This window comes from Thermobia domestica, chromosome 8, assembly GCF_964235325.1.
Source record: "Thermobia domestica chromosome 8, izTheDome1.hap1.1, whole genome shotgun sequence".
NCBI classification, from domain to species: domain Eukaryota; kingdom Metazoa; phylum Arthropoda; class Insecta; order Zygentoma; family Lepismatidae; genus Thermobia; species Thermobia domestica.
The window spans coordinates 13,801,290-13,814,655 of NC_137461.1; the positions used below are offsets into that span (position 1 = coordinate 13,801,290).

General features: G+C 32.9%; 1 protein-coding gene across 1 annotated transcript in view; it reads left to right on the top strand.

The window, feature by feature from the left end:
- Nucleotides 1-1,698: 1,698 nt before the first annotated feature.
- LOC145692690 (zonadhesin-like) overlaps nt 1,699-13,366 on the top strand; it is a gene marked incomplete at its 5' end in the record, with an annotated part of 41,612 nt that continues 29,944 nt past the window's right edge. The window contains 2 exon segments of the mRNA XM_081768081.1: nt 1,699-1,902; nt 6,002-6,205. Coding sequence (XP_081624207.1) covers nt 1,699-1,902; nt 6,002-6,205 — 408 coding nt within the window.

The window sequence follows — 13,366 nt, forward strand, 5'->3', positions numbered from 1 at the left end:
GCTCTAGTTCCACATTATAGTGGGCTATCGTTTTCATACAAACCTGGATAATTCTTGTATCGTTTCCCTTTGTAGCTACTTTTACTGGTATTACTCTGTCGTTCACAATGTTATGCTTCCTACTTTTTGCCCCAAATCCTTACTATTATAAACGCAATTAGAATAACTGTGTTTTCTTTACATTATGTAATAATTGTCAAGTAAACTGAATCACAAATTATTCTGTTCTTTCAATCTTACTTCGATCATCTTTAAAATGTTGTTGTTCAGTGAATCTCTTCAAACTCTCTAAGTTATCTTTTTTGTTAAGATTGAGAAGTTCGGTCCTTCAACCCGTATTGCCTGTCATTACAAAAGCATCCTTTTGCTCTCCTTACAACTCGTTGATCCGCTTGTTTTTGCAGTGTGAAATTTTAAGTTTTCTTTTTATCTGGCAACTTAAGGCAATTCAGTTTTATAACTCGCTTTCGCAAAGCTGTGTGTTATTGGAAAAAATACGTCATGGTTTCCGGTTGTCTTTCACAGATAAGGAAGGGACTTTCGCCGATGCTGTACTATTTTCCGCCGTCAACCTCTGCTATCGCAGGCCCACCTAGTTTGTTCACTGTGAGCTTCACTCTGAGTACTCATGCATAGCACATAGTATCGATATCTAGATCTCTGCAGTAAGAAGAGTGTACAGTGTTCTAAGGCCCCGATCACTCGAGTATTACACACACACACACACACACACACACACACACACACACACAAACACACACACACACATATATATATATATATATATATATATATATATATATATATATATATATATATATATATTTATTTATTTATACGCAGGATAATCACTGGCCTTTACAGTTCAGACACACAACTAGAAAGGAAGGGGTACAAACGCTCCAGTGTGATTATCTAAATAGCAATGGCTTTCCTATTTCAGCACAACAGAAACAGAACAATTGTTTGTACCAGACAAAATTTCAGCGAGAAACTTTTTGACAAACTTATCGTAAATTTTCGATCTATTCTCCCATCAAACTAAGTAACAAACGTATTTTGCTGTGTTATTACATAATCGGGAGACTAGAATATATAGAAATTTATGATTTCTGTGTACATGAATACCTACTATTAATTCATTATAATAAATTTCCATATACTTCGGAAAAGAATACTTTCGAAACTGTATATTACATTAAACTTTTGATCTTACAATACCTAATAATCTATTTTTCTGAAACGTGTATGTAATTAATTTTAAACATGATAAATTGTCTTATTGCATTCATGTACTTAATATTAGATATCAACGTGGAAAATTATCTGTTAGAGAAAAAAGCTGTGAGTAAACAACAAGTTTTATGAATTAAAGATTGTAAATCTAACTTAATTCAATAATATATAGATATGTATCACTCGCAAAGAGGAATGATACATTTATAGTCTTATATATGTGTCTCTAATAATGAAACTATCAGATCTTAACATGTTCCTTAAATAACAAAGAAACACTTAACATATTTTTTATATCTTCTCATCAAACGTTTGAGAATCTCAATACAGGTAAAACTGGCAGCAGAATAGAAGTGAATAAGCACATTACATTCTTTAATTTTTATAAGAGTGATTAAATGATCTAATTGTGCAAGAATTGAAATTTTCGAAACCAATAAGAATTTTTGCTTTCTTTTTTAGTATGCGGAGAAAACGAATATTTGAGTAAGTGTAGGGGAGAGTGTCAACCCACTTGTAGCAACAGACATCCTAATGAATGTTATTATGGACAATGTAAAATGGGATGCACTTGTAACCCAGGATACGTTCGGAGTGATTTTACCATGAAATGCATTCGGGAGGAGGATTGCCCAAATGTAGGAAGTTCGACCACATCTCCCCAACGTATGTACTTTCAGTCTTTTTGTTTGTCAATTATTTATATTTATCACACAAAATATAAAATATCTAAATAATAAATTATTAAGTAAGTATATATCGAGTATTGTATACTTAAGATCAAAAGTAATTCTGCTGAGTGGTATAAGTTCAATATAGAGGGTACAGTACCTATTATGGTATCGCTAGAGTTTGAATAAGTGCAACCTAATATACATGTGACATTTCAGGCAAAAGAAAACAGTTTGTAAGCCTGTGAAGCATTGTAATAGACTTTTGCTGTCCCGTTGATGCGTTTTTGTATCTAAGTATTGGACCGCGGTGTTGAACGAGTGTCATATATCAAAATCACTCATTGTTGGTATAGTATATTGTTCAGTGATATATTGCACATGAAAATAAAAGGAAGAAAACGATTCATATATCTGTTAGAAATTGGCTCAAATTACTTGAAAATATTGAACTAGGACAATTGTATGAAATAAGATTGTGAATCGTGTCTCGACTAATAATCCTGCTCCAACTTCAAATTATTGTCGCCATTCAAACACTCTTTCCTTGTATACAGCTCAAGATCTTGGTTATTACTTTGTGTCTGTTTAATTTCAAACTCAAGCATGCTGAAAGGTTTGAAAATGCCAGGAATCGGGTCGTCTTTGTGAAAATGCCATGCTGTAAGTGTTTACCTACACTATTCTCTTTCTTCAGTATAAATATAAACACTTACCTTCTTAAAATTTTTCATGTATGATTCCAAAGAAACCAAGGTAAAGTTATTACAATTTCAATAACATTTTATTATTAAATAACTTTCGAAACTACATCATTTCACAGACTCAACAGGATTTACGTCAGTTATTGTGATATATATAAGAAAGTGTGATTTGTGTATGCACGACTCCAAAAGTGCATTAACCTGCAATTGCCCTCTTTCTGCAAAAGTAAACTACCCAAAAGGCTCGGTCGTTTTGTTGGTTGAAAATTCGAAAGGCGTTGGACCAAACCTCAAATCTGTTACTAATATATCAGTGCAGCAAACTGCGAAAAAGAGAATAAAGTAAATTGTTAAGAATAACGGTTTTTAATTCTGAGGAAAATCGACGACAGAAAAAGTTACAAAATAATCTTACTTAAACAGTTGAAACAAGATGAACGGTTCGAAAGACGCATAGGAAGAAAGCAATTTCTTCCCTTTTTTTAAGAAAAGTTCGGAAATAAGAAAATAGGTTGAATAATGTAAATGTTTTATATAAACGCCTAGCAGCACAGGAAACGGAAAGAGACACAAACACACACTAAGGGACACCAATAGCGTAATAGTTTTGGGAAGCCTCCCATGCGAGATAAACAGACGGGACCTACTTGTAAACGCAATTGTTATATTATTATTATTATTATTATTATTATTATTATTATTATTATTATTATTATTATTATTATTATTATTGAAAACTCGTTTCCTTTCCCAATTTCTGATTCTGCCTAAGAACATGTCTCCATATAGCGGTCATGTGTGCAGTTTTTGTAAATGAGCGGTCGTAAATGCCAATTGGGATGGAAATCTCCGAGATAGAGGAACAAAAGCACTTTCTTATGATAAATTCTAGGTCAAAGCTCGAAGTACTTGTTTTCGACCGGTGCTTTTTTCTTTCTTTCTTTTTCGGGAAGAGAAAAGTTTTGGCGCCTAAGAAATTACAGTGTATAATATAACAAATTTGCAAGTGGATTTATTTACATTCGTATTTGTGGTAATAAAGAAATTGTGAATGGAAAACGTTTTTGCAAACATTAAGTTTTGTTTCGTCATCCATCGCAAGTCTTTGGGGCGCCCATGACTCGTCCCCCTCCAATTCTAATTCAACGAGTTCTTCTAGAATCATTCACGTACCTTAATAATCTGTCCCTCTCTTGAATAGACGGTATAATTGTGAGAGGTTAAACTAAAAGATCTCGTCTCAATCCCATTGATTATATTTTCCTCTTTTTCGCGTTTCTGTCTTCAATTTCTTTAATCTTTGATTTCAATATATCAAGTCCTCATTATTTCTATCTATTCTCTAATTTCTGAAATATCAATTTACTTTTCATAATTATAAAGTTTTTTCTCTGTGTCCGAATCTGCGCCTGGGAAATTTTCATAGCTCTCTTTAGCTTGTGAATCTCTTCCTTACGAATATGTAGTGTATGTTGTATATCTGTCAATCTCCTGCCATTTTCCACGTGTCAATCCTGTGCTAATGTTTCTTTAAAAAATATTTGCTACTACTTCCTTGCACATTGCGCTAAATTCAACCTCTTTTGGTGCAATTTCTTAGTTCTCATTTTCCTGTTGTTTTCTCATACGATTACATTTCAATCCCTTACTAAAATAAAAAGAAATTATTCTTCAACTAACTTTATCAACTTGCTCTAGTTCCACATTATAGTGGGCTATCGTTTTCATATATACCTGGATAATTGTTGTATCATTTCCGATTGTAGTAGCTACTTTTACTGGTATTACCCTCTCTTTCACAATGTTGTAGCTTCCTATTCTTTGCCCAAAATCCATACTGTTATAAACGCAATTAGAATAACTGTGTTTTCTTTACATTATGTAATAATTGTCAAGTAAATTGAATCACAAATTATTCTGTTTTTTCAATCTCACTTCACTCATCTTTAAAATGTTGCTGTTCGGCGAATCTTTTCAAACTCTCTAAGTTATCTTCTTTGTTAAGATTGAGAAGTTCGGTCCTTCAACCCGTATTGCCTGTCATTACATAAGCATCTATTTGCTCTCCTTACAACTCGTTGATCCGCTTGTTTTTGCAGTGTGAAATTTTAAGTTTTCTTTTTACCTAGCAACTTAAGGCAATTCAGTTTTATAACTCGCTTTCGCAATGCTGTGTGTTATCGGAAAAGACGTTCATGGTTTCCGGTTGTCTTTCACCGATAAGGACTGGACTTTTGCCGATGCTGTACTACCTTCCGAGGTCAACCTCTGCTATCGCAGGCACACCTAGTTTGTTCACTGTGAGCTTCACTCTGAGTACTCATGCAGGGCACATAGTATCGATATCTAGATCTCTGCAGTAAGAAGAGTGTACAGTGTCCTAAGGCCCCGATCACTCGAGTATTACACACAAATACGCACACACACACACACACACACACACATTCACACACACACACACACACACATATATATATATATATATATATATATATATATATATATATATATATATATATATATATATACGCAGGATAATCACTGGCCTTTAAAGTTCAGACGCACAAAGAGAAAGGAAGGGGTACAAACTCTCCAGTGTGTTTATCTAAATAGAATGGCTTTCTTAATTCAGAACAACAGAAACAGAACAATTGTTTGTATCAGACAAAGTTTCAGTGAGAAACTTTTCGACAAACTTATCGTTAATTTTCTATCTATTCTCCCATCAAACTAAGTAGCAAACGTATTTTGCTGTGTTAATACATAATCGGTGGTCTAGAATGTATAGAAATTTAAGATTTTTTGTGTACATGAATACCTGCTATTAATTCGCTATAAAAAATGTCCGTATACTTCGGAAAAGAATACTTTCGAAACTGTATATTACTTTAAACTTTTGATCTTACAATACCTAATAATCTATTTTTCTGAAACGTGTATATAATTAATTTTAAACATGATAAATTGTCTAATTACTTTCATGTACTTAATATTAGATATCAACGTGGAAAATTATCTGTTAGAGAAAAAAGCTGTCAGTAAACAACAAGTTTTAGGAATTAAAGATTGTAAATCTAACTTTATTGAATAATATATATTGATACGTATCACTCGCAAAGAGGAATGATGCATTTATAGTCTTATATATGTGTCTCTAATAATGAAACTATCAGATCTTGACATGTTCCTTAAATAACAAAGAAATACTTAACATATTTTTTATATCTTCTCATCAAACGTTTGACAATCTCAATACAGGTAAATGTGGCAGCAGAATACTTGTGAATAAGCACATTACATTTTTTAATTTTTATAACAGTGATTAAATAATATAATTGTAAGAGAATTCAAATTTTCGAAACCAATAATGACTTTTGCTTTCTTTTTTAGTATGCGGAGCTAACGAAAATTTTAGTTTGTGTAAGGGAGAGTGCCAACCCACTTGTAGCAACAGACATCCTAATGAATGTTTGTATGGACTATGTAAGAGTGGATGCATTTGCAACCCAGGATACGTTCGGAGTGATATCACCATGAAATGCATTCCGGAAGAGGATTGCCCAAATGTAGGAAGTTCGACAACATCTCCCCAACGTATGTACTTTCAGTCTTTTGTTGTCAATTATTTATTACATCTCACAAAATATAAAATATGGAAATTATAAATCATTAAGTAAGTATATATCGAGTATTGTATACTTAAAATCAAAAGGAATTCTGCTGTGTGGTATAAGTTCAATATGGAGGGTACAGTACCTATTATGGTATCGTTAGAGTTTGAATAGGTGCAACCTAATATACACATGTGATATTTCAGGCAGAAGACAACAGTTAGTAAGCCTGCGAAGCATTGTAACAGACTTTTGCTGTCCCGTTGATGCGTTTCTATATCTAAGATTTGAAGCGCGGTGTTGAACGAGTGTCATATATCAAAATCACTCATTGTGGGTATAGTATATTGTTCAACGATATATTGCACATGAAAATGAAAGGAAGAACACGATGCATATATCTGTTAGAAATTGGCTCAAATAAATTGAAAATATTGAACTAGGACCATTGTATGAAATAAGATTGTGAATCTCCGTCTCGACTAATAATCTTGCTCCAATTTCAAATTATTGTCGCCATTCAACCACTCTTTCCTTGTATACAGCTCAAGATCTTGGTTATTACTCTGTGTCTGTTTAATTTCAAATTGAAGCATGTTGAAAACCTTGAAATTGCCAGGAATCAGGTCGTCTTTGTAAAAATTCAATGCTGTAAGTGTTTACCTGCATTTTTCTCTTTCTTCAGTATAAATATAAACTCTTACCTTCTTAAAATTTTTCGTGTATGATTCCAAAGAAACCAAGGTAAAGTTATTACAATTTCAATAACATTTTATTATTAAATACCTTAAGAAACTACATCATTTCACAGATTCAAAAGAATTTACGTCAGTTATTGTAATATACATAAGAAAGTGTGATTTGTGTATACACGACTACAAAAGTGCAATTGTCCTCTTCCTTCAATTGTAGGCTACCCAAAAGGCTCGGTCGTTTTGTTGGTTGACAAGTCGAAACGCGTTGGACCAAACCTCAAAACTGTGACTAATATATCAGTGCAGCAAACTGCAAAAATGAGAATAAAGTACATTGTTAAGAATAACGGGTTTTTCTATTATGAGGAGAATGGACGACACAAAAAGTTACAAAATGATCTTACTTAAACAGTTGGAACAAGATGAACAGTAAGAAATAGATATAAGAGGAAAGCAGTTTCTTTCCTCTGTAAAAAAATTTAGAAATAAGAAAATAGGTTGAATAATGTAAATGTTTTATATAAACGCCTAGCAGCGCAGGAAACGGAAAGAGAGGTAAACACAGATAAAGAGACACCATTAGCGTTATATATTTGCGAGCCTCCCATGCAAGATAAATAGACCCTACTTGTAAACGCAATTGGTATATTATTATTATTATTATTATTATTATTATTATTATTATTATTATTATTATTATTAATAATAATAATAATAATATTAATATTAATATTATTATTGAAAACTCGTTTCCTTTCCCAATTTCTGATTCTGCCTAAGAGCATGTCTGCATATATCGGTCATGTGTGCAGTTTTTGTGAGTGAACGGTCGCAAATACCAAATGGGATGGAAATCTCCGAGAGAGAGGAACAAAAGCACTTTCTTATGATAATTTCTAGATTAAAGCTCGAAGAACTTGTTTTCGACAGGTGCTTTTTCGGGAAGAGGAAAGATTTGCCGCCTAAGAAATTACAGTATATAATATTCCAAATTTGCAAGGGGATTTCTTTACATTCCTATTTGTGGTAATAAAGAAATTGTGAATGGAAAACGTTTTTGTAAACTTTAAGTTTTGTTTCGTCATCCACCGCAAGTCCTAGGAGCCCCTATGACTTGCCCCTTCCAAGATCGATATCGAAAATTTAGGATATAAATATATCGATGTTGATATATTTGCGATATCAAGTGTTGATATGTGTCAATATCGATATCGACGATATCGATATAACGACATATCACAAGGCCTAGATCCTAGAAATGATGCTTGAAATATACTGTAATGATTAGTCAAAATCTAAATATGTTCTTGCATTTCGTATCCAACGTAGAGGGGGAAGGGATGAACCTGATCAAACATTTTAAGCCAAAAAATTTGTTAAAATAAAATTTGTTATACTTCATTGTTAATAGAAAACTATTACATTAATTTTTCGTTTACCTCTTTTTCTGCTTGTAATAAGAAAGCAGCAACAGTACACATACTTTATATAATGTAGCAATATACCCTATAATTTTTCACAACTAAGCAAACTGCAAGATTAAATTATTCTGATAATAAAGTGGAATGTTCTACAAAGTAATCATAGTTCATTGTCCTTATTCCTTTCAATAATTTTGACAGACTCACAACTACAAGATTATTAGAGCTAAAAATGAGAGATATGATTCCTTTTCTCTCTCACACTAAAGGGCGTCTGCATTTTGCTGAGGTTATTTTTTTAAATGTATAAGTCACCTATCCCAGGTTCATTCTGGCTACCGGGATTTCGAGGTAATATGTACCGCAAAGTGTAAAGTCTGTAGACTCTCAGATCTTATTTCTTCGTTACAAAACACTTCTGATTGACTATATTCATGGTGAATTACTGAAATTATACACTGCACACATAAAAAACGACTGCTAATTCCTTGCAGCCAGGGCTTCTAATATGTACCTTCTTATCACACAATCGTGTCTGGTAGGGAGGCCGCCTCTCACTCCTTCTTTCCTCTCTCATATTACAATCAGCAACAACATGAGCACAATTGTAATTTCAAAATAAGCATGTATCAGTGTCAATAAAAGTGAAAGAATAAAAATGAGATTCATAAGTTGAGGTAGAGGGAAACTTAAACATATCTCAATGAAAACTTGTAACCAATAGAAATCTGCTAGAGAGACGGAAGCGTGACAAAGAGAGAAAAGGAGAAGAAAAAGAAAAGGGAACACAGATAAAAATATTTGATTTAATCGTAGTAAGAAAAGAACCTTACAACATAAACTTCCGTTTCCAGAAATCCAATAGAAATATAGAAATAGAGTGTTTTTTTTTTTTTAATTTTGAAAGAACTCTTCAAATGAATACGTGGACGATGCTTGAGAAAATAAATTATGTAATTTTCAAAATGAATGACAAAATTGCTGATCAAATTTAGTACTTGGTTTCCTTTCAAATTGAAAAGTTCCTAGACACATCTAGTATCATGCCGAAAGTTTAACACACATCCCTTCTTTCCGCGTGGTTCAGTTGCAAAATCCGTAGGGTTCATTGAACGTACAGTTCTGAAATACATTATGAAAAGCCAAGTAAGTATCGTAGGTCATACCTTCCATTCCAGATAATTAATGCAAACTGAACAAAAAAGAAAAAAGAAAGTATAGAAAAAGGACATAAAGGAAAATTGTATGAGTCCTACTTTACTGTTAAATTTCTATCAGAAAGAGCCTACATTAAAAGTCGACATTGTATCAAAATTAAAAGTTACAAATGTTTAAAACAAAATTTGGATGTTAGTTGCTTATAAACGGGCAAGGGGTCACCGGGGCGAGATCCCGAGAAATGTAATAGTGATCCAAAGTGACCGACATTAAGTGTCAAGTTCATAATTTTGGCGGTCGCTGAGATCAATGGTGACACTTCTAGTAGCGACGATTTGCAAATTGACCTAATATTGTATGCCAGTCGGCGGGTAATGGGAGGGGGAAGGTACCTAGAAATGCAAAAAGAGCCAAAATATCCAATATTAATGTCAAATCCATACTTTTCGTGGTCAATTAATTGAATGTGATTCTCCCACAAGCGTTGAGTTCCAAATACTGTTCCCATCGAAGAATGGGTATATTCAGCTAGTATATAATATTAATCGCATGCACATGACTGGTGATAGTTCGTGTTTGTAACTTCGCGATTCTCCGCAACGAATCGAAGGAGCGCGGACCAACATGAAGTCTTCGCTACTTCACGGTTGCAACTTCAGTAACCCGACTCTAAATATCTCTTTCTACTATTATATAACCTATAGCCTATATAACCTATTATAACTTTTACATATTTTTAGTAACTACTTTTCCCAAAGTTCGTGATAGCTTGTTTATTTTATTTTGTCACTTTACCTGCCATTTTTGGGTGTTTATTTTGCAATTTTGCCAGCCATTTCAAGCTTTCATTTCGCCATTAATTCCGGGATTTACTGATTACAGGCATTCTGACACGTTTTGCATGCCTATATTTAACGCTCTTCTTTGAAACGACGTTAGGTCTATTTCGTTGCGACCCATGCTCTCATGTTGGATTTACTAATATCATTTGATGCCAAAGTGCGGAAACATTTAGGCTACCTGTAATTTCCAACTTTTCGATGTTGTTGACACTTAAGTTCCTAAATTAAGATCTCGTAATTCGTCACATCTATTTTCGTACAAATAATGTAGTTAACTCAATAGACTGATTGTACTAGATTTTGCATAATAAAAATTAAATTCAATGTTATTGTTTAAAAAAAGGACGTGAGTGACATTTTTGGGGATTCTGAGAGCTGCGACTTCATATCACTAAATTCTCTGTAAAAGATGTACTGTATATTTGGTTCTCAGTTTACTCAAAAGTTCTTTTAGCTAAGGTTTAGTATTCATACTATGTAAAATACCAGATTCAAATGAAATCTTTGTGAGAAAGGAAAGAAAGTTTCATTAGGATATCTACAAAAGAAGTGCTTTGTACATTCGACGAAGGGTCCAAGTTGCAGTCGAAAGCACTTACCTCTGGTGCGTTTTGTTTCTCGTTTCATCTTCAGCCAAACAAGTAAATATTGGACAACATGATGTCAGTCAGTTTATTTGGAGAAAACGTCGTCTCCTCCAATATTTTCATTCCTACGGTTCTTCCTTAATCATTCACTTGTCTTAATCAGAAGTCTTCCTTCCATCTAAAGGGCATTATCATCAAACAGCAAACAGAGGGGTTTCATTTCATTACACGTTCATTCTTATGCTATCTTCTGTCAGTTTTATAAATGTCTCTGCTCTTAAGCTTTCCTATTTTTCTTGTCTCTTCCTAACATCTTAAATTTCAATTTACGTTTCATAATGACTAAGTTGTAATCAGTGTCTACACCTTCTTCTCGAAAACCATTCAGTTCCTAATTCGGGTTAAAACTCTCCTTAATCCAAAATGAAATACCTTTTCTCTATTTTTGTTGCGCTTTTCTAGTTCTTATTTTCCTAGTGTTTTCTTCTGCGTCTTTTCATAAAATCGCATTTCTACCTCCATCCTCAATAAGAAATTTCTTTCTTACAATTTTCATGTCGTATTCAATAGCTTCAAAAATTTGCTCTCTTATCATAGTGTGTTGTGGTTTATATATATTAGCTAGCTTTACTGTTATGATTTTTTCGTTTGCAATATTATATCATCTTTATCGTTGTGTAATAATCTTATTGTTATAAATACAATTCCACTGACAACTTTTGTATATCCGAAGAAATGATTGCATATGCATCTAGCCAGAAATCATCATGTTCTTTTCATTTAACTTCGTTGTTTCCATTATGCCCACGGTCATTCGTTCTATCTTTCTCATAAAATTTCTCTGGATTTTGTGCTTTCTTCAGACTCCATATTCAAAATTTTCCATATTTTATACTGCTTATTAATAAGTAAGAGTCTTCGTGTTTTCTTCAGAATCTGTGTAGCTCATTGTTTTTGCAGTATGAAATTTTGATTTTATTGACAAATCACCAACTGCAATTCAGTTTTAAACTCACCTTTCCCATACTACGTGTTCTTGGAAAAGACAAGATGATGGTTTTAATTGGTTTTCACCTTTTCGAAATGCAATTTTTGTCAATTCTTCATTTGCTATTATTATTTTATTATTATTACTATTATTAATTGCTGTGAACTGGTGTTATCGCAAGAACACGTTGCCGTTTCTGTACACAATGATCTCCAATGCGACCATCTTTCTTATCGATACCCAGGTCTTCGTACTAATGAGCATATAGTGTGTTATAATAACCAGATTCCGGTGAAGTCGGGCTGCAACATAAGGACAGAAGCGCGGTGTCCAACGAGTTCTATATATAAAAGATAATCATAATGCATTATTACATGAAATATTAAATATGTCAAGAAAGAAAAGAATATAGCTCATATCGTCACATGAGAACGAGAGGAACCTAACTCAATTTTCGTAGGTTTACGTGCGAAAGGATAAAAATGTTACTAAAGATGTGTTTTTTAATAAGATTGTAATTGAAATACATTACAACAGATGATCGACAAGGAGAACAGATTGCGTTCCGTTTCATTTGCACCAAGTAGGGTTTTCAAAGTTATGTCCAAACATGAAGAAAACGAAAACTGTATTTTTGAAGTTACTTTTCTTTGGTTCTTATGCGACGATATACAGTTAGAAAGTGGTGGAAATAAATTGTAAATATAAAATGTGATTCAATATTACAAAATAAGGTTATAAATGACGGCTCCGTTTCGTCCACTATCTCCTCTAATACTTAGTCATTCTCGTTACTCGAACACTTCCTTCCTTCTGTACAACACGAAATCTTGGTTATCACAATCAGTGTATAGAATTTGAAACTGTGTTATGTTGCAAAGCTTGAAACTGCCAGAAATCTAATAAGTACCTTCTGCGTGAAAATCCAATGTGATAATTAATTTACCTCCATTATTCAGATGCTTCAGTATACAGAAAACCAAACAGATAGGTACAAGTTTTTATGTAAGTTTTAACGAGCCAAAATAGTAGGACCAAAGTAATGTTACTGTAATGTTATCAATATTTCATTATTAGTAAAGATCATTCCAAACACCATCATTTCACGGATTCAACATCATTTATATCAGTTTTACGTCAGTCACTGTGACGTAAAAGAAAATGTGACTTGTATAAAGAAAAGATATGTTACGTTCAATTATTTGCCCCACAAACTAATCCATATCTGACTGTGAACAAAATCTATTAGTAAACAGAATACCACTTTACACAATTCAGATTTGAGATAACATACGAAATATAAGATTTGCTGAGTAGTATCTTAAACTAGGATTTTTCTTTTTCTTTTTCTTATATCTGCTTATTCCAATATTTCCCAAAGCTTTAACTTGTTTCTTTTTTATACACTGTTTTAGTACTGTTTTCTTTTCTAATTTGATTACTAATAATATCA